Here is a 20,773-nt window from a genome sequence, read left to right on the forward strand (position 1 = left end):
AATTCGAGTATCTGGAGTGGAAGGTATGTCATCCTATTCATTTTTGGCTTCTGGAGCTAATCATTTTTTACTATGGTAATTGGATGTTAAATGCAAATATTTGAGTTTACAGTGCTATACCCTCTCTCGACTCCTTTAAGACTTCCTAATGTACTTAAAAGTGTCAAGTTTGCAATTACTGATTTTACCTTTCAAGTATATAAGAAACTACAGCTTTAAGCTAAAAATTACCAGAATTTTATTATTTTATTAAAAATTACTATTATTTTTATCTATTTATTGTTCAAAGATAACTACCTAATTGGCACCCTTTTAAGTTTTTATTCTAGAAGCAAAGTCACAGAAGCCTAATCTGGTTAGGAAAAAAAGATTAAGAAGTACATATCCTTCACTTAGTTCAAATATCATAGTACCCGGTATGTATTTTCATAAAGGTCAAATATTGTACTGAAAATGTAACATTTGCTTGATCAACTATTCTTATCAACAAAAGGCTTATTTAAAATACCCATTGGTTTAAACAGATTATTCCAATAATCTGAGTCAATATTTTAAACAGTTTATTGCTAAAATGAATTGTCCATTTTAATTGTGAAGATCCAAGACCTTTCTCCTACAGTTCCAACGAAAGCACTGATATTATTGCTTTTAGACAAGATGTTCTGTCATTGAGTTTCTGAAGTCTGTAGCTCTATAAATAAGCAAATGGTTTCTTTTTTTTCAAGTAATGCAAACCAGGTCGAGTTGGTTTAACAACACCGCTTAGTTGTTTGTGCAGTCTGCTTTCCAAGTTTTATTGTCCCACTGTTGCCATTTTCATGAGTTTCCAAGGGTGGAATCTGTCGACCTAGATATGTTGAAAAACAAAAAACATGCAAGTGTTTCAAAGCCTGGCATGTTCTTTTAGGACCAAATTGGATTCAACACAAGGGATCTGTTAACAGGAAATTCCATGGTGCTTTGAAGCCGAGATGATCAGCTAATTGTAAGGGCACAAACAGAATTGCTGCTTTGAAGTCCCAACAATTACCGTATATCCCGGCGTACAAGACAACCTTTTGACCCTTTTTAATCTCCCAAAAAGTCAGGAGTCGTCTTGTATGGCGGGTACTGAAACCGGGGTACTCTCACCCACCCTGTACTGCAGTGCCGCGCCGCCGCTTCGGTGTCCCCGCTCGCTTTGTCGGCAGTGCCACTCTCACCCAGCTCTTCTTGGGCTTCAGACGCAGGGGAGGCCATCGGAGAGCCTCCCGTCGGAGCGGCAGCAGTACTGCAGTCGCTTCGGCGTCCCCGCCGGCCACGCCACTGCTTTGGAGTCCCTGCTGGCTCCTCGCGCCCAGCGGAGCGCGATTTCGGCGTCCCCGCCGGCTGCACAGCACCCTCCAGCTGCCCACCGCACCCGCGGCCGGACTTGGAGGCGATGCAGAGCGCTTCAAACTGAGCTGGACGCGGTCAAGGTGACGCGCCAAAGTGGCGTCTGGCCTTCCCCCAGCTGCACGTGCTCGCATCCCTTCCCGGGCAAGCGAGAAATGAAACTTAAGGTGCCGGGGGAGGGGACTTTGCCTCGTCTTCCTAAAGGAATCTCGGGGCTTCCCTAGGACTTCCTGTTGGACTTTAGGAGAGCGAGGATTAGGAAGCGGAGCAGACTTTCAGCAGGTATTGTCTTTACATCCGATACGGAATTCAAGGCATACGATGACTGCCTTACAAATGTACCACAAGATATGATTGATGTACTTATGATATCAGATGGCGATGAAGAGGAGGATTTTGAAGGCTTTTAAAGGGAAACTGCAGTTATGATAGGCATTGCACTATTTTATGTTTACATGTTTGGTGACAAAAAGCAAAACTACAGGGAACCAGGCAGAGGGCCTTCTCGGTAGTGGCGCCCGCCCTGTGGAACGCCCTCCCATCACAGGTCAGGGAAATAAACAACTACCTGACATTCAGAAAAAACCTGAAGGCAGCCCTTTTTAGGGAAGTTTTTAATGTTTGATATTTTTGTATTTGATTTCTGTTGGAAGCCGCCCAGAGTGGCTGGGGAAATCCAGCCAGATGGGCGGGGTACAAATAATAAATATTATTATTATTATTATTATTATTATTATTATTATTTATAAGTGACAGTCATAAACATTTGAATTAAAATTACCATTGAAATCAAATGATGTTTTTTAAATTTTTATTTGGTGAAATGAAATTAGCTGTGGTAGCCTCTTGTTCCGGGGGGGAGGGGAAGCGGGCTAATATGTTCTTGTCATATATTATTGCCCTTACAAATCTGAGAGCTTTGATAGTCACATAGTGCTAAATTATGGCATCTTCTCAGTTTTGCTTTTCTTTGTTTAAACTTCTATTGTTTGTGAAGTCCACTTTTTATATGTCACTCTTTGTTTTCTATGGAAGCATAAACATGCAGCATATTGTCATAAACTTCTAAAGGAATTCTTCATAGTCTGGGCAGAGGAGGTGGGCACATAATGGAAGATATGCGAAGCAGCTGCTCTAATCAGTGCCAGAATTACTTTAGGATAAAATCCAAACAAAATCCACCTTCCCCTTAAGGAATACTATTTAAAACTATATTGAAATGTTTTCTATGGGAAGCTTTCCCAATGGGTAGCTGTTGCAGGGAGGGGAATACAGCAGTGCTGCAGTCTTAAAACTGCAATTCCTATAATCAGGCCAAATTCAATGAATCACAGAGAGTTGTAATAGATAAGCAGATGAAATTATATTTTACTATGCAAGTCAGCAGCCACTCTTTAGAGAAGATAAAGATGGCTCTGTTCTAAGTCAGCTTCTGAATGAGCTATACCCACTGACATACATTGATTGATAGTGTCTTCTTGTCAGACTTGTCCAATTTCAGACATCGGCATCTGCCACTGATTCTAGTGCCCCCTAGGAGACTAGCCATATCCTTTTTCATGTTCTTTGCCAGTCTGTATACGTCTCCTGGACGTCAGAGGTGTTTTCACTAGCAAAGATCAGGCTTCTAACATTTTGTTAGTGGCAGAGTATTCATATGACTCAGCCCTCAAAAACCCTACTCAAAGTTTTGAGTAGATTTACCTTTCTAAAACCCGAGTAGAAGGGTCAAAAAAGGCTAGCCTTAAAACTGCTCTCCTTTGAGAAGGAATCACTCGTGTACCGGGAAACAATGTGCCATAGTGAGAGTAGTGGTGCACCACATGAGAGTACAAGGACAGCAAATAGCTACAGGTAAAGAGGTGAAAGTATGTGTTATGGAAGTGGAGAGGAAAGCTTCATCCCCTTCATATAACCATCCCGGGTTCCTTTGGTGGAAGGGCACAATATAAATTCAATTAACAACAACAGCTAGCCCAGAGTTGCTCAGTCACACCACTGCTTATATCTAACCTGCTAGAGCTTATGCCCTAAATTGGCCGAAGCTTCCAGAAGAATAAGCTCCTTTTTGTCCTTCTTCCAAAGTATAAATGAATAGGAAAAAGGAGATAAAGGAGAACGAGAATTAGACAAATCTATGTCATACCCCCTTGTGTGAGGGTTTGTTTATGCCTGGGAAATCATGCCAGCTGGCTATCAAGTTCTACCTGTCAGGGCCTGCTGTGTTAAGACAGGCCAAGCTAGTCTATGCAAAAATGGAGCAATCACCACAGCAACTATACAAATGTTTATGATAAATTAAAATAAATATAACTTCCTAAGAAACAGCTAGCATGTTGCAATGGATTAAGAGTAGATGGGGAATCCAGCTTCAAATCCCTGCTCAGCATTAAACTCACTGGGTGGCATTGGCCAAGCAACTCTTTCTCAGCCTATCCTATCTCCTAGGATTACTGTGGAGGTCCTTGAAGGAAATAGGAGATATAAATGTATCAAATATAATAATAAATAAGTAGCATATACTTCAGCCAAAGAAAAATGTAGGCAGCTATTTTTGGTTGCTATATCAGTGTCATTAAGGATTACAGCCATAAGGCTCCTCACACATATTGAATTATCTCTTCTCAGCAGCAGACTAAAAATAATGTAATATTGGTGGATTTATTTAGTTGTGGTGGCACAGTTAGACATAAAACAGCAGCAGCTGCAAATCCTTCACAAGTCTCTTAGGTCTTTATCTGGAACGTCAGTTCTGTAATACTAAGGAAATATAGGGCTATAACATATATTCTCTTGACTATGCAGGTGTCGTTTTATTCAGGCATATACTTTCAAAAATATTTCAGATGTTACTAATGTCGATGGTAAATGTATATGATGCTCCTGTTATGAGTATTGTACATGCAATCATAAGTTCAAAGTTAAAGTTAACTCATAAGTTCTGAACTTAAAAATGGAAAGCGTAATGCTGGTGGTCAACAAAAGAGGTTTAAAGACTCTCATGGCAAATGTAAAAAAAAAAAGTAGTATAAACACTGACAACTGGGAAACACTGACCTGCGACCACTCCAACTGGAGAACAGCCTTTACCAAAGGTGTCATGGGCTTTGAAGAACTCAGGACGAAAGGGAGAAACAACTCCCGCCCAGAAACGTATGTCCCCACTGTGGATCCAGATTTGGCATCCACAGTCACTTACGGACTCACTGTTAAAACTGTGTTCATGGAAGACAATCGTACGAGTGATTGCCAAAGAAGAAAACATGCACTCATATTTTCCAAAAGTTATCTAAACCTACGTTCTCTGAAATTATTTTAATTTCTAAACAGCTGCTTGTGCCTTTATTGTTATTCCATAAAACAACAATGAGAAATGCAATGTTTTTCACAAGGCCTCCAGCTACTCATTCTTACTTATGGATAGCCTGTGTCATGGATAGCTGAAGTCTTGACAATGCATTGAATGACTCAGTTATTTGACAGTGTCCCCACTCAACTTTTATTTTTATATGTTAATGATTTAAGTATGTAACATTGTACAGGTTTTGTTGAAAATGATTGGTTATTTTACTACAAATCAATAAAATATTCTATATGTAAAAAAAATACTAAGCAACTTGAAGTTGTTGCTTTTTTACACACACAAACATTCTGACTTTACTTACTGATTCCTTGAAAGAGTTCTTCAATGTTAACTGCATGCTTGGCACTCGTTTCAACAACAATTGCACCTATAGACTCTCCATATTCTTTGGCATCTTTCATAGGTACCTCCCTAAAATTTAAATTTGAAATTAAACTGCTGTGCATCGAAAAACATAGACAGTAGCTGCTCAAGTTATAGTGTTCCTTTTCATAACCTGCATTACTTTAGGAAAGGAAAACAGTTTCTACTCAATGGAAAACACTTCTCCCCTCCTTGTGCTGCTCATTGCAAGCTTCCCCACATTCCTCCTTTAAGCCTCTGACTTCAGGAGTTTAAAGGAGCAGCATCAGGCTCCAGCAAAGAGTGCTCCCTTGCACTTGCCCAAGTCAGCTGGTTAAGGGATTTTGACAGATGGGTGGGGTAACCCACTTGGCTATCATGTGATCTGGTCCATGGTACTAAGAAGGTTTCCCACCCCTAATTTACAGGGATGGGCATAGCTTCCACAGGAAACCTGGGGTTCATCCACACTTTTGCTTGCCCTACCACTCCCCCTCCTCTTGGAAAACCACATCTTTACAGCTGAATTGGAGCAAACATCAATTGGGTTTTCTCTGAATTGATTCTTTGCCTCCCATTTAGAGCAAGTTTTCCAAAGGAATGATGGGTCAAAGACAAAAGCACTTAAACCCGTGTCTGGAAAGCACAGCCACAGCTGGTTCTGGGGGTGGCATCCACCATCTCCCTGTGGGCCGGGGGAAGGGATGGTCACTCAGGCCCAGCCTCCTCTGGCATTGCCAGACCCACCATTTGGGGTAGGCCTTGTCCACAAGGCCAATCAGGGCAGGGGCTGGGCCCCCTACCCGTCCCATCGTATTTAAGAGGACAACAATGTTTATTGAAAAACAGAGCTGTTTTTCAATAAACCATTTCAATAAACTTGCACTATTTGTATCAGCCTTAACAAAATGGTATTTTCATCAAGTGAATAAACTGAATTCAATAGAATTTCTCTATGATACTGAGAAAACCATCTGATATCAAACACTTAGGATCTATCACCAAAGGGCTGATAAAAGGAAAACAGAAATCCAGATATGTTGTTTATTGGCTTGATATGACTTTGTGCCAGTGCAATCAAGCATATATGCCACTCAATATCACAGGGATATGGGGGGGGGGGAGAGGCAAGAACAAGCAATTTGAAGACAAAAGGTCAATACTTTACCTAATATCAGAAAGATCACATTTGTTTCCAGCGATGGCCATTACAATGTTTTCAGGACCATGTTCTTTTAGTTCTTTTACCCATTTTTTCAGTGTATGAAATGAATCCTAAATTAAATACAAGAGCCTATCAACATGAAGTTGCTAAATGCATCAATATACTGAACCCTGTAATGATATCATGATACCAAAGTATAAGGTATTATCAGTGCCCTTAACAAATATAAACTTTAACTTGCATCTAATGTTAACCCATATCTAACTAAACCAGCTTTTGAGAGAACAGTATGTCCAATTGTGGCTTCTCACACAATCTTCTCACACCTAATTACAGAAGTGCCTATTTGTGACAGCAGTTATAAAGGACACAAGCATGGTTAATTCAGTAATCTCCCTTTAAAGACACAAGGAAACTGCATGTATTATTGTATACTGTATTCTTTTGGAAGCCGCCCAGAAGAATTCCAGGCCTTCACAGTGCAGAACGCCATCCACCACATCCAATCGGCACCATTCCACCCTGCCACCAATGGCCAAGCAGGGCGCATGGTGAGGACGACCAAGGACACCCTCCGCCGCATGACGAAAGGGGACTGGAAGTACCACCTTGCCGCATTTGGGGTTACATATAGTGGACACATGAAGTTATTGGCCTTTTAAACAACCTGGTAAAGGTTCTGGGTATGCATTTTTTCCATACCATTTATTTGAATGCAATATCTCTGGTGCCATGTTCTACGCTTTCCAAGGATGAAAAAGCAGAGTCAATATAACAGTTATTGAAAATCATGATACCACCTGGCTTAGATGTTACTTACTCCTCAGAGAAAGTAGGGGAACAGCAAGAGAGAGCTTGGGATTTGTCGTTTCTGCTAATAAATGTCTGACAAGTCAATTTATACACCCCTAAGGCACCATACTAGATTATGGCCTTTGTAATCAACGTTGTTTAGTTTAAAGGTAAATATCCATTTAGTATGAAATTAATGGGATTTTTTATTTGCATTGAGTGCATTATCTTTCCTCCATAGTTCCCCCAACACTTCATTCAAGTTCACCACCACTACACAGGAAGGTGTTAGCCCTTGATAAATAATTTTGCTAATATACCAATTAATTGTGCCAACACTTCTGAGCTAAAATCAAATATGTAATTCAATTTGCTAAATATGTAAACTGCAGGCAAGCTATTATATTCACTCATTAATGCCTTTCCTGTCACACAGCACTACCAGATGGGTTTCTTACTAAAATACAAATACATAATTTGGCCTTGAAAATGTGCAGCTTTCCATTTGGATGTTGCAACAGAGAATGTCCTGACCACACTGACTTCCCTATATCAGTAATCTGTCAAAAACCAAAGACTTGTTTTTATGTAATTTTAATCTGAGCTATAAATATGGAGTCAATTTTGTTATTACTTCATTTACTTAGCTGAACTGTTTTGGAACAGTTTAAAAATATTCGAGCAAATACAAATTGCACATAATAAAATTTATATATTTCTGTATTTTTAGAAAATATGCCATATTTTTAGGTACTAATTTTCCTATACCAATGCAGGTATGGGAATGTCATGCTTGCTTAGTGTGAGGAGCAAGCCCCACTGAATACACCAGCCTTCCCTAGCCTGATGCCCTCCAGCTGTTTGGAGCTACATGTCTGCTTACCTTACTTATGGGTGTGGAGGTGTTGCGGGCCGGCCACCACTTCCCCCTACGCAATACAATGTGGCAGTGCTCTTAATGGAGCTTTCCTGACCGGGATGGGGTTGGGGAGCCAAAATGGTCTTCCTCACCAGCTGGGAGGTTTGCCAGCCAAATTGGCCAATGGTTAGCAGGCCAAGAGATAGGCTTTCTCCAGAGGGCGGGCTCAACTGAGCCAGCAGGCTTCACTTGGGTCTGCTCCTGACTATTTAAAGAGTCCTGCCACCCGATCCACACACAGTTCCTGGTCGGAACTCACACCCACCCTTCCGTTGTTTTAGTCTACTCTTGTTTATCTACTTGACCTTGCTATGGACATCGTTGGTTGCCGTATTCAAGGTTGGGTGGGGATTTTCCTTCAAACAAATTGGCTCAGTCTGAAGGTTATGCCTACCTCATAGCAATTGTCACAACTTTGGTGGTTTGACATTGGGTTGCCCTAAGTCTTGGTTGGAGGGAAGGTTGTAAGCCTTGGCCTGCCCCTCCAAGAAAAGCAGGTATCCTGGTAAAAAAATCTGGTTTTGTCCAGATGCTCTGGCAGGGGTGACAGCACCCCTTAAGATGGCGATCCCATGGGGACGATCCTATCTGATGTAAGTCATAGGTCCTTTCTGCCTCAGGGTCGGCCCCTTTGGTAATACTGCCAGCACATGGGCTGGTTGTTATACCCAATACCTATGTCAAACCTCTTACATCTGTAATCAATAAAGTTGTGGCCTTATTTCACCCAGAAGTATTGTGTCTTGTTTGGTTCTTAATTATAAATTTGGGGTGTTTGAGGGCTGTAGAGCCTGGGCACACAAGTACCATTCCCGATCACTGGCAATGCTGGCTGGGGCTGATGGAAACTGTAATCCAAAACTTCTGGAAGTCACATCCAGAATGCAGGAATACATTGACTAACTAAGGCAGTGATGGCCAAACTTGGCCCTGAAGCTGTTTTCGGACTACAGTTCCCATCATTCCTGACCACTGGTTCTGTTAGCTAGGGATGATGGGAGTTGTAGTCCCAAAACAGCTGGAGGACCAAGTTTGGCCCTCACTGAACTAAGGAAAAGACTACCAACTTGCAGGACTAAGCGAACACAGTATAATATTAGCAGAAGGCACAGGGAACACTCACACTATGACCACTTGAAAGTGAATTGCTGAGTAACCTACATACCAGTGATGGAACTAGAGGCGAGTTTAGGGCAGCACAACCAGTTCCGCCACACTGGGCGCTGAGCCCAGGAGGTGCCGCAGGGTATCACAACTATGAGGTAGTGAATTGAGCAGAATGTAATGTGGGCGGGGGACGCGGGTGGCGCTGTGGGTTAAACCACAGAGCCTAGAGCTTGCTGATCAGAAGGTTGGCGGTTCGAATTCCCGCAACAGGGTGAGCTCCCATTGCTCGGTCCCTGCTCATGCCAACCTAGCAGTTCAAAAGCACGTCAAAGTGCAAGTAGATAAATAGGTACCACTCCAGCGGGAAGGTAAACGGCATTTCCGTGCACTGCTCTGGTTCCCCAGAAGCGGCTTAGTCATGCTGGCCACATGACCCGGAAGCTATACACCGGCTCCCTTGGCCAGTAACGAGAGATGAGCACTGCAACCCCAGAGTCGTACACGGCTGGACCTAATGGTCAGGGGTCCCTTTACCTTTAATGTGGGCAGGGGGTACCAAATTTTGGCCTAACACCACTGAAATCTGAAGGACCAAAGTCCGTCCCTGATGGAACAACTGAGATTTGAAAGCTTACCTGCTTGGTGATATCATATACTATAACTGCTGCTGCAGACCCACGGTAATACATTGGTGCCAATGAATGGAACTATTAAAAAATGAACACAGAAACAGAAGAAAAAAGTAGTTAAAGTTCTTGCATTTGTGTAAGTCAAATAAAGACACTATGAATGCTTTAGCTTCTTTAATCAGTATGCCTTGTGTCTCATTGTTGCATTAATGTGTTGTTATTAAAATCACATTAAAATACAGTGTTTTAAATCCACAAAGCTAGAATAATGAATGCACATACTCTGGTACATGCCAACCAAAGTTCTGTGAAATAGTTTTTTTCTACAGGAACATTCTGTACCAGGTCAACTCCAGTTTGCTCTGGGGATGCTCAAGTGGCAGGAAACAATAAGCCAGTGATAGTTCCAGAAGCTAGGCAAGAGCATTCATGTCTGGATCCTGACAAGAACCAGCATAAATCAGAGTCAAATGAGTGGCTAGGTGGCACACCATCTTCTCCAGTGCAAGACTGCTGTCTATCAACCTGCAGCAGAGCTTGCTCCTGCTATCTTCAGGACTATGAGAATGGGATGGGAGGGGTGAAGTGTATTGACTCTCTGGCTTGCAGAATGAGCTGTTTTATATTGAAGGAGTTGTTTTACATCCTGTGTATGTGGCCTCCTCTTCATAAAACATTTTGTCCCCTGCAGATTGTCTTCCTTCCTCTCCCATTAGCAGATACCTGGAACGACAGCACTAGAAGGGGCAACTGGATTCTTGCCCTGAAGCTCTAGCAGACACAGGATTAATTTTCAAGCTGTTTGGAGCAAGCTAAAGAATTCCATTCCAACATAATGGGCTCAGGTAGGCAAGGAACTGGAACGGGACAGGAAGAATATCTGGAGCTTTGTTTTATGATGTCTGAGCAAACATTAAAATTACGTCTTCCAACTTTGGGTGATTAGTTTCCAGTTTGCAAAAGAAATGTAACTAATTTTCTGGAATGCTAGGCATCTGAGATTTAATCCAGTGGGAATGCATATGATTTCATGTGACTTCTCATTAGAAACTCTCCTTTGATAGAAAAAAAAATACTGTATTTCCTCACAATGGCTGTTTTATTAACACAGTAATATCTGGCACCCTGTGAATAATTAAAAACATTTTATTAAGGCATGTGCTTTTCAAAAGCATAGCTATTTTCACAACATGCCTTTGCTCTGAAGAAGAACCATATACCCTGTGAAAAAAGAATTCAGATTTTTTGCTCTGTTGGCTTTACAATTATAAAAGAATATGGAAGATTGAATAAAAACAGGTAGGTAGCCGTGTTGGTCTACCATAAAAACATTGCTCTTCTTTTTTAAAACCATGAAAACTGTGTATTAATTTTCTCCCAAACCCTTAATCCAGTAGCATATAGGTACTGGAAATCCATAATACTGCCCAGTGCTCAGGACAAGTCTTATTACAGGCCTATTACAAACTCTTGATGATACACTAGTTGAAACCGAGTCAAGAATTCTGTTTCTCTCAAACAAGAATAGAATAGCATTGGCTTCACTCAGGTATATTCCAAAGCAACCAAAAATATTAATTCTTCAGTTGTGCAACAATGATGATGCAGCAGGTAATATCAAGTACAGGCCACTGAAATGGCCCATGACATCCAAATAATATCAGTCTCTGGGCAGTGATTAAAGTTCCTTCTGTTGTGCTGATCAATTTCTTCTGCAGTAGTTACAGGGTAAAATTTGCTCAAACCATCTTTAGACCATTAGGTCTGGAGTAAGTCTTCCAATTCACCCATTTGTTCATGGTCAGCAAAGTTCTTTCTAGTCATCTCTGAAGCAACGGAATGCTGATCCAATATAGTGTAAGGTTTCTCAAAGTTCTTGATCTCCACGATTAGCCGATCAGAAGGTTGGCAGTTGGAATCCCCGCGACGGGGTGAGCTCCCGTTGCTCGGTCCCAGCTCCTGCCAACCTAGCAGTTTGAAAGCACGTCAAAGTGCAAGTAGATAAATAGGTACCACTCCAGCAGGAAGGTAAACAGCGTTTTTGTGCGCTCCTCTGGTTCGCCAGAAGCGGCTTAGTCATGCTGGCCACATGACCCGGAAGCTGTACGCCGGCTCCCTTGGCCAGTAACGCGAGATGAGCGCCGCAACCCCAGAGTTGGACACGACTGGACCTAATGGTCAGGGGTCCCTGTCCCTTTACCTTTATGGATGTAATCATGTAGATTTACATGTTTAACAAGCATCAAAGAAAAACAAGAGACATGTATTAGGAAAGGTGCACAAAGATTTATTCCAAGATAGAAAGGGAGAAAATTACAAGTAAACAAAGGGTTACAATAGTCTGGGTATATAATACATCTGTAGTGCTCGAGTTTGTGTGGATGAACTTCAAAATATGAACTACAATTATTCTACTCTAAAGAGACACCAAAGAATTACTTGTGCAACTTTTTGTCTAGAGACCCCTCCTGTGGGTAATACTAGAATTTTTTTTATAAGGCATGGACTATGTAGATCCTGAGCAAAAGGAAAATAGCTGCAAGCAGTATTTCACAAACCACCCTTTAGCAGTTTTTATGCTTTTACTTATACAAATTGAAGAACATATTTGGAATCTGCAGCACAATTCCACACATGTCTACTCAGAAGTAAAGCCACAGGGATTCAGTGGGAGTTGCCCCCATGCTTGCAGACTTAGTTCCATTTTATCTCACAACGCTCTAGCAGGAGATGTAAAGCACTCCTAGTGTCAGCAACAAACACCTTCCACGTACAGAAAGGCACACTTGAATCCACATCTCTATGTTGGGAAAGCTGGAGGTTAGCAACGTAACAGCAGCATGGAGAAGAATTGGTGTGTGCATTTAAAGTCTGTTTTCAAAAAACTAAAAATGTCAAGCACATTATCATGAAAGAAAAGCTGCTTGGTTCATGAGAGAGGTGCAGGGGGCGGTAGGAAATAGCTAACATTCCCAGCTGGTGAAAACTGTGTGGAAAATATTAATCCACACTAAAAAAAAAAACCCAGATTAAATACATTCTTTCTATAAAACAGTAACAGATAGGAACTTTAGTTCTAGAGAAACTTGGGAACTACAACTTTGTAGTCCTATAAGTTCCATTGAATTCAGTGAGAGTTACTTCTGAGTAAAGAAGCAATTGGCTAGACTTATGAAACACTTACTTCAGTGTATCTGAAGAAGTGTTCATGCACACGAAAGCTCATACCAAGAACAAACTTAGTTGGTCTCTAAGGTGCTACTGGAAGGAATTTTTTATTTTTTATTTTGTTTTGACTTTGAAATATGTTTTATTAAAATAAGTAAAAGAGAGAGAGAATGAATATTTGTCAATATACACCATTTATCCATTCAACTTCCTTCACAAAGGAAGTTTATAAGGAAAAAAGTTTATAAAACATAAAGACTAAAGTAATGTCAGCCTGATCCTCAGTGTGATTTAGTTCAACTGAGTAGCTTAATCACAATAATAGTAATATATTGGCCTAAGTAAGTTCTGGGACGTGGGTGGCGCTGTGGTCTAAACCACAGAGCCTAGGGCTTGCCAAGCAGAAGGTTGGCGGTTCGAATCCCCGTGACGGGGTGAGCTCCCGTTGCTCGGTCCCAGCTCCTGCTAACCAAAAGACAGGACCCTGCCTGTCACCACCAGTAGGAGGTGTCATCCTTATCAAAGGAAGAGGTGTCATCCCTATCAAAGGAATGTCCTCCACCAGGATCCAGTGAATATCAGGTCTCATTTTTTAAAAAAAGAAAATGAGCTACGCAGACCCTAACCCTTAGGGTGCAGTGATATTTACAATTGTAAGTCACCACATTTTATGGAGTAAGCAATAAAATTATAATAATGATGATAATATGAGATCAATGCTAGTTGAAATCTCAGAAGTCAGAGGATGGGACTAAATAGTGTTTTCCAGTGTTACGAAAGTTGCTCATGTGTCTATACCATGGGTTGGCAAACTAAGGCCCACAGGTCGGATCTGGCCCAATTGCCTGCTGGATCCGGCCCACTTGGTCTGGGAATTGCCGTGTGGATCGCCAGCATGCGTGTTCTTTCCCTCTCCCTCCATCAGCGGCAGCGGTGCCTCCTCCCAGCTTCTCCCCGCCCTGCCTAGAAGAGGAAGGGGGCTGGGCTTTGTTGGTGCCATTTTAAGCAGCCGCTCTCTGGAGTCCTTTCGCACGCCGCTCATCATCCCTCCACCGCTGCCACCACCAGCCCTGGTGGCTGCTCGCAAGACACAGGTAAGAAGCCACAGGGGCTCGTGGTGCTCTTGCATCTTTTTTCCCCTCGAAAATATAGTCCGGCCCCCACAATGTCTGAGGGACAGTGGACCAGCCCCCTGCTGAAAAAGTTTGCTGACCCCTGGTCTATACACATGGAAATGTATCTTACATGCATGTTCAAGAAATAATCACTTCAGTAATCTTTACTGGAGACAACCACATGCCACAGTATATTGCAAGGGACACAATTACTTTAGAAATGCAGTAATGTCCTCATGGGAATGAGCAAGAACCAACAAAATTTCCTGTGATTAAAGTCTTATTAACACAAAATGGCAGACAGAGTGAAACGGCTTTGCAACTTTAGTGTTACTACACAAATAAAAATAACACGACAGTCAGGTGAAACAACATAGAAAAAAATATATTGTCTGGACCGTAAACCTAAACTATTAGGCAAGCTGATTGCCTTTTATGGACTGAAGGTAGAACTAGGAAAACCAGGAAAAATGGAGCGGAGGCCTAAACACACCAGGAGGAAAAGCTATTTAGATAAAGAGAAATTTGGGGAAATGAGGATGATTGAAGTAGGAAGTAAAAGTGAGATGCTAATAATTATTAGACTTGAGTAAAGATAAGCTGTCTCCTGAGTTTCACCACGACTTGCAGGGGTACGGTAGCCCCTGGGTCCAGAACGTCTTGCAAAAACTGAACACAAATTCTTTGATGGCTAGTCTACCCAGATGTTATTGACAACAACTGCGTGAGTTGTCAGTAAACAACCAGAATAATAATTCAGGTGGCTGAAGGTAGGCTAACCTTTGTAGGCCACCCTGGAGCTAATTGGATAGAAAAACAACAAGCACAAACAGGTAAATGGCACATGAAACTGCTGCTTTTTTGGTCTCTTGTTCGTTGCAGTTATTGTGGCCTGGCCCTTACAGGTCTTTCTTGTTAACAACTGGAAGTTGCAAGGAAGTTACCCCCACTTCCGGTCAGCCAATCACATTTTTAAAAAATGATTGACGCTGCCTCCATAGCATCTTAACTCTTTTGTGTGTGCTCCACACCTCACTGCCATTGTAATTCTCAATTGTATCTACTTCCCAATATTTTAGTGAAAGTAAATAGGCACAGCATGTAAATGCCTTCAGTTAAAAGATACTGGAATCATACTCACCCGTTCTTGCCCTGCTGTATCCCAGATCAGAAATTTATGAAGTTCATTCCCACAAGGCACAGTTTTAGTCATGAAAGAAGCACTAAAAGGTTGTAAGAAAAAGCAGTACAATACTTAGATATAAGCTTCTTATATTATCAACAAATCATTTCTTAATACTTGGCCACTGTTAATACCTGGGCAGTATGAAAAACACTGCCGCTAGATAATAAAAGTACCAGTGATGTTCAATCAAAGATTTACAGATGTTGCTATATGAATGTTGCTATTTCGAACTATATCCATGTAGCATTTTCTCTGAATAAATGAAATTATGAACATATGACCTTCCAGTTCAATGAGGAAAAAATTGAATTGTTCCAGTAAAAGTTGGCAAATTATTTACAGTTAAGTATCTCTTATCTCTTTGAATTATGGTGCTGGAGGAGATCCTTGAGAGTCCCATGGACTGCAAGAAGATGAAACCTATCCATTCTTAAGGAAATCAGCCCTGAGGGCTCACCGGAGAAGACAAGACTCCCTGGAAAAGACCTTGATGCTGGGAAAGATTGAGGGCACATGGAGAAGGGGACGACAGAGGACAAGATGGTTGGACAGTGTTCTTGAAGCTACTAACATGAGTTTGACCAAACTGTGGGAGGCAGTGGAAGACAGGAGTGCCTGGCGTGTTCTGGTCCATGGGGTCACGAAGAGTTGGACATGACTAAACGACTAAACAACAACATCTCTTATGCTGCTGCTCATTTGAGTGGTGAAAGGGGTACTACTATGCCAATGTGGGTTTTTTTTCTTGCTGCCAGCATAGCACTGTGCTATGTTGGCACAGAGGGACTTGGGCAATGATAGAATAATTCCTGGCAGACATGACACAAAGATAAAATCGTTCTTTAAGCCTCCAAAGTTTTCTTTTTAGCACAAGTTGGCAGATTTGTCTCTAGACATAAACATGCATGCATTAAATTCAAATCATATATTGCATAGTTGGTAAGCTTTGAAGTTTTGGAAAAATTAATGAAGATGAATTACATGCCATGCACTTACACTGTGCTATCCTGTCTTGTTAAAAGCTAAGGCAATGTGATGAATTATAAAATCTTTGGAAGCAGATACACGCCTAGGAACCGTCAGCAAGTAAATTTTAAATATCATAATTTGGGTTCAGCAGTTCCTCATGTAGATGCTATTAAAACCAAAGCTTAATATACAAACCTAAATAAAAGAGCTATAGCTCCTAATTATACCCACTTTCTCCTACACTTTATTTAAAACTACATTGTGAGAGAGGTCAAAAACATCAATCACTTATATGGGCCTTAACAGTAATTTTTTCAAAGAAGTTTTTTTTTTGTTTTTACATCTACCCAAAAGGCTCAGAGCCCTAGGCTTTCCACAAATCAGTTATATTCCAAGAGCTCTTATTACTTTATTTAATAAAATAGTTGCTGGGCCAAAGCCTGCTTGAAAACCATAGCTATATAAAAGAGAGCCAGTGTGTCACAGTTGTTAAGAGTGCCAGACTAAGACCTGGAAGACCAGGGTTCAAATCCCCACTCAGCCATGAGGTTCACAGGGTGACCTCCGGCCAGTCACTCACTTTCAGCCTAATCAACCTCACAGGATTGTTGTGAGGATAAAATGGGGAGCAAGAGTACCATGTATTCCCCTCTGAGGATACAAGGAAATGTAGTCTTTATGCACACAGATGCACTGGTTATTTCACATGTTCCCAGAACTGTAACTTGAGTTATACTAAGTCCTGCCAAAGCATTTACTGACAATGGCTATGTTCCAACACAAATGAGCAGTAAACAACAAAATAAAGAGACAAAAATATACATCTATTCAGTAAAGTAATTGTAATAAAATAGAGGTTTCAGAGAAGTTAGAAACAATATATTAATACTGAGATCTAATTGACTGCTAATTAATGTTTATACAGTGGTACCTCGCAAGACGAATGCCTCGCAAGACGAAAAACCCGCTAGACGAAAGGGTTTTTCGATTTTTTAGGTGATTCACAAAACGAATTTTTAAATGGCTGTGACTCGCAAAACGAATCGTCTTGCGCGGTACCACTTTAAGAAAAAGCCGGAACCTGCTGCTGCAAGGAGAGCGGCAGCAGTGGCGGGAACCGGAAGCGGCAGCTCGCCTCCTCCCACCGCCGAGGCTCACAAGTTCCAAGGTGGAGCAGCCGAGCCTGCCCTCGGCTCTCGAGCCTGCCCTTTGCTCCCCGCAAACCCCAGAACACTCACCGCTCCGGGAGGGAGGAGGTAGGTCCGGCGCCATTTTAGCCTCGGCTTCTCCCTTACTGCGGCCCCTGCTCCCCACACCCAGCTTTCTCCTGCTGCCACCGCTCACTCGCCGCTCTCGCCGCCCTTCTTGGCTGTGGCTTGGGGAGAGCAAGCGGCGAGTGAGGGAAGACCCAACTGCCTCTCCTCCGTCGCCGCTGCCTACTTCGTTTCCCGCCATGGCCGAGGCTCCTCAGCCCGTGGAGACTCCGGCCAGGGCCGCTTCTCTGCCCCGCTGCAGGCGGGTGGCCGCGGCCCTTTGCGCCTCGTCGCCCGGAGGAGACCTGCTCAGCCTGCAGGAGGCTGGCGGCGGCGGCGGAGAGGGCTTCGAGGCCCTCCCCGCTCCTCTCCCTGCTGCCGATTGCGCTCCCCGCTTGCTTTCCTGGCTTCCCCCTGTGCTCCCTGCTTGCTCCCCTTGCTTCTCCCGCCGTGGATCCTGCTCCCCGCTTGCTCCGCTGGCTTCTCCCGCCGTGGATCCTGCTCCCCGCTTGCTTTCCTGGCTTCCCCCGCTGTGGATCGTGTCCCCCGCTTGCTTTTCTGGCTTCCCCCTGCGTTCCCTGCTTACTCCCCTGGCTTCTCCCGCCGTGGATCCTGCTCCCCGCTTGCTTTCCTGGCTTCTCCCGCCATGGATCCTGCTCCCCGCTTGCTTTCCTGGCTTCCCCCGCTGTGGATCGTGTCCCCCGCTTGCTTTTCTGGCTTCCCCCTGCGTTCCCTGCTTGCTCCGCTGGCTTCTCCCGCCGTGGATCCTGCTCCCCGCTTGCTTTCCTGGCTTCCCCCGCTGTGGATCGTGTCCCCCGCTTGCTTTTCTGGCTTCCCCCTGCGTTCCCTGCTTGCTCCCCTGGCTTCTCCCGCCGTGGATCCTGCTCCCCGCTTGCTCCCCTGGCTTCTCCCGCCGTGGATCGTGTCCCCCGCTTGCTTTTCTGGCTTCCCCCTGCGTTCCCTGCTTGCTCCGCTGGCTTCTCCCGCCGTGGATCCTGCTCCCCGCTTGCTTTCCTGGCTTCTCCCGCCGTGGATCCTGCTCCCCGCTTGCTTTCCTGGCTTCCCCCGCTGTGGATCGTGTCCCCCGCTTGCTTTCCTGGCTTCCCCCTGTGCTCCTTGCTTGCTCCCCTTGCTTCTCCCGCCGTGGATCGTGTCCCCCGCTTGCTTTTCTGGCTTCCCCCGCTGCCGATCGTGCTCCCTGCTTGCTCTCCCCGCTCACCGGTCGCTCTGCCGCTTGCTCTGCCGCTCGCTTTCCCCGCTCGCCGGCAGGAGGCTCGGACTTTTCCCCCATAGGAACGCATTGTTTAAATTTCAATGCATTCCTATGGGAAACCGTGCTTCGCAAGACGAAATTTCCGCAAGACGAAAAGACTTGCGGAACGAATTAATTTCGTCTTGCGAGGCACCACTGTACATCAAAAATCAATATAAAATAATTTAAAAACCCATAACTCCATCCTCTAGAAGCTAGACTAAAAAAACCCCCACCCAGTTGCATAACAAATAATAACCATTCAAGGTACATAATGGATAATAGTGTGGAACTGGCATTACCTAAAGAGAAAGTTAATAGGCTTACTCAATTAATAGCTCTCTACATTATACAACGCTTCGAAAGAATGAACAAAACCACTATTGTGTTGAGTAGCGAGCTTTCCCATAAACGTGAAATATAAATAGATTATATCAATACTGTTTATTTACTAAACTGAAACTGTAGTTTTGTGTGTGTGTGTGTGTAGTACTTACCCAATAGTGGGGCTAATATTGTGGTCAAAATGATCCTGAACAAATCGACAAACTATACTAGATTTGCCAACTCCAGTATCCTGAAAATTAAGAAAGGAAGAATCAATTCAACATTACATTGAATAAGGCAGTGTTTTTCAACCTTTTTTGGGCAAAGGCACACTTGTTTCATGAAAAAAATCACGAGGCACACCACCATTAGAAAATGTTAAAAAAATTAACTCTGTGCCTATATTGACTATATATAAAGTAATTTTCCCACGGCACACCAGGCAACATCTCGCGGCACACTAGTGTGCCGCGGAACAGTGGTTGAAAAACACTGGAATAAGGTGTGGGTTAAAAAGAACAATTGTCTAGTCTGAGGAATGTTTACTTAACCACCTAATGGTCCTTATTAAGTTTTTCCTCAGTACATGCCACTTTACTGCAGTGCAGAAATCCATAAAGTCCTGAGGCAGCTGTGATTTAAAACCATTCAGGCAGATTCTAGTCAATAACTGGCAGAATGGCGATATTGCTATTACAAAAAATTAACCTCGCCTACTGATTTCATTTGAAATGCTGCAATTCCAGGATTGTGAAGTGTTTTTTAAGATTAGAAATTATTTGTAAGCAACTTCAGGCAATACCATTGTTATTCCTGATTTGAAGTGAATGTTCGAAAACATAAACTGCATTTCCCCTTCTGTGGTTAAATGGTTTCCTGTTCAGCTTTTAAAATCTAATTTGTGCCAAACAACCCAAAACCACCTCCGGTTCATATACATCTTGGTAAATATCATGGTAGTTTAGCAGCTCACAAATTAAAAGACCCTACCTACCATGTATAAGCTGTTTTAATGTTCTCAAAGTCTATTGTTCATTGATCCTATTGGAATTAATTGTGATAAAGTCTATGGAATTTGCCCTTAATTACAGTGGTACCTCAGGTTACAAACGCTTCAGGTTACAGACTCCACTAACCCAGAAATAGTACCTCGGGTTAAGAACTTTGCTTCAGGATGAGAACAGAAACCGCACGGCGGCAGCGGGAGGCCCCATTAGCTAAAGTGGTACCTCAGGTTAAGAACAGTTTCAGGTTAAGAACGGACCTCCAGAACAAATTAAGTTCTTAACCTGAGGTACCACTGTAATTTGACCCACTGTTTATGTGATAAGACTTCTGCAGCTATGTTCTAATGCATGCTTTTATGAGCTGGGGAAGCTTAATGATTCATTTTAATTTCCTTTTCCTCACCCACCTCAAGTAAGATAAAAATATTCAAGGAGGGTGTGAAGCCTGGGGGGAAAGGGTGTGGCTGGTGTCCTGGCCCTCCTCAGCCAAGGAAGGAACATGCCTGACAGTTACTGTAACTCTTTATTAATTCATCTATGTCTCCTGGTCCCCCTCCGCTCCAGCCTCTGAAGTTCCCTTGAGAATAGTGTGAGTGCGGGGGGGGGGGGGACCTACCACTAATCATCATATCAGAAGTCAGGAAACAATATTGCCTAAAGCCAAGAAGGCAAAGTGGCTTCCTGGCTTCCCCCACTCCCACTGCAGCAGCTGCAGCCCCCACTCCATATGCATATGTCTGACTTGCTTGCTCCTGGTGTTTTTATTTATTCAAAATCCTGGCCCCCGTTTCTTAAAATAAAAGA

At 43.0% G+C, this 20,773-nt stretch overlaps 1 protein-coding gene across 2 annotated transcripts in view; it reads right to left on the reverse strand.

Annotated features, from left to right (window-relative positions):
• Positions 1 to 543: 543 nt before the first annotated feature.
• RAB31 (RAB31, member RAS oncogene family) overlaps positions 544 to 20,773 on the reverse strand; it is a 29,580-nt gene continuing 9,350 nt past the window's right edge. For both annotated transcript variants that reach the window (XM_033154886.1, XM_033154887.1), the window contains exons 2-7: positions 19,133 to 19,212; positions 15,117 to 15,198; positions 9,699 to 9,770; positions 6,249 to 6,355; positions 5,040 to 5,149; positions 544 to 847 (exon numbers count right to left, since the gene is read on the reverse strand). In XM_033154886.1, coding sequence (XP_033010777.1) covers positions 750 to 847; positions 5,040 to 5,149; positions 6,249 to 6,355; positions 9,699 to 9,770; positions 15,117 to 15,198; positions 19,133 to 19,212 — 549 coding nt within the window. In that variant the 3' untranslated portion in view covers positions 544 to 749. The remainder of the gene's footprint in view (positions 848 to 5,039; positions 5,150 to 6,248; positions 6,356 to 9,698; positions 9,771 to 15,116; positions 15,199 to 19,132; positions 19,213 to 20,773) is intronic.

Source organism: Lacerta agilis, chromosome 7, assembly GCF_009819535.1.
Source record: "Lacerta agilis isolate rLacAgi1 chromosome 7, rLacAgi1.pri, whole genome shotgun sequence".
NCBI classification, from domain to species: Eukaryota; Metazoa; Chordata; class Lepidosauria; order Squamata; family Lacertidae; genus Lacerta; species Lacerta agilis.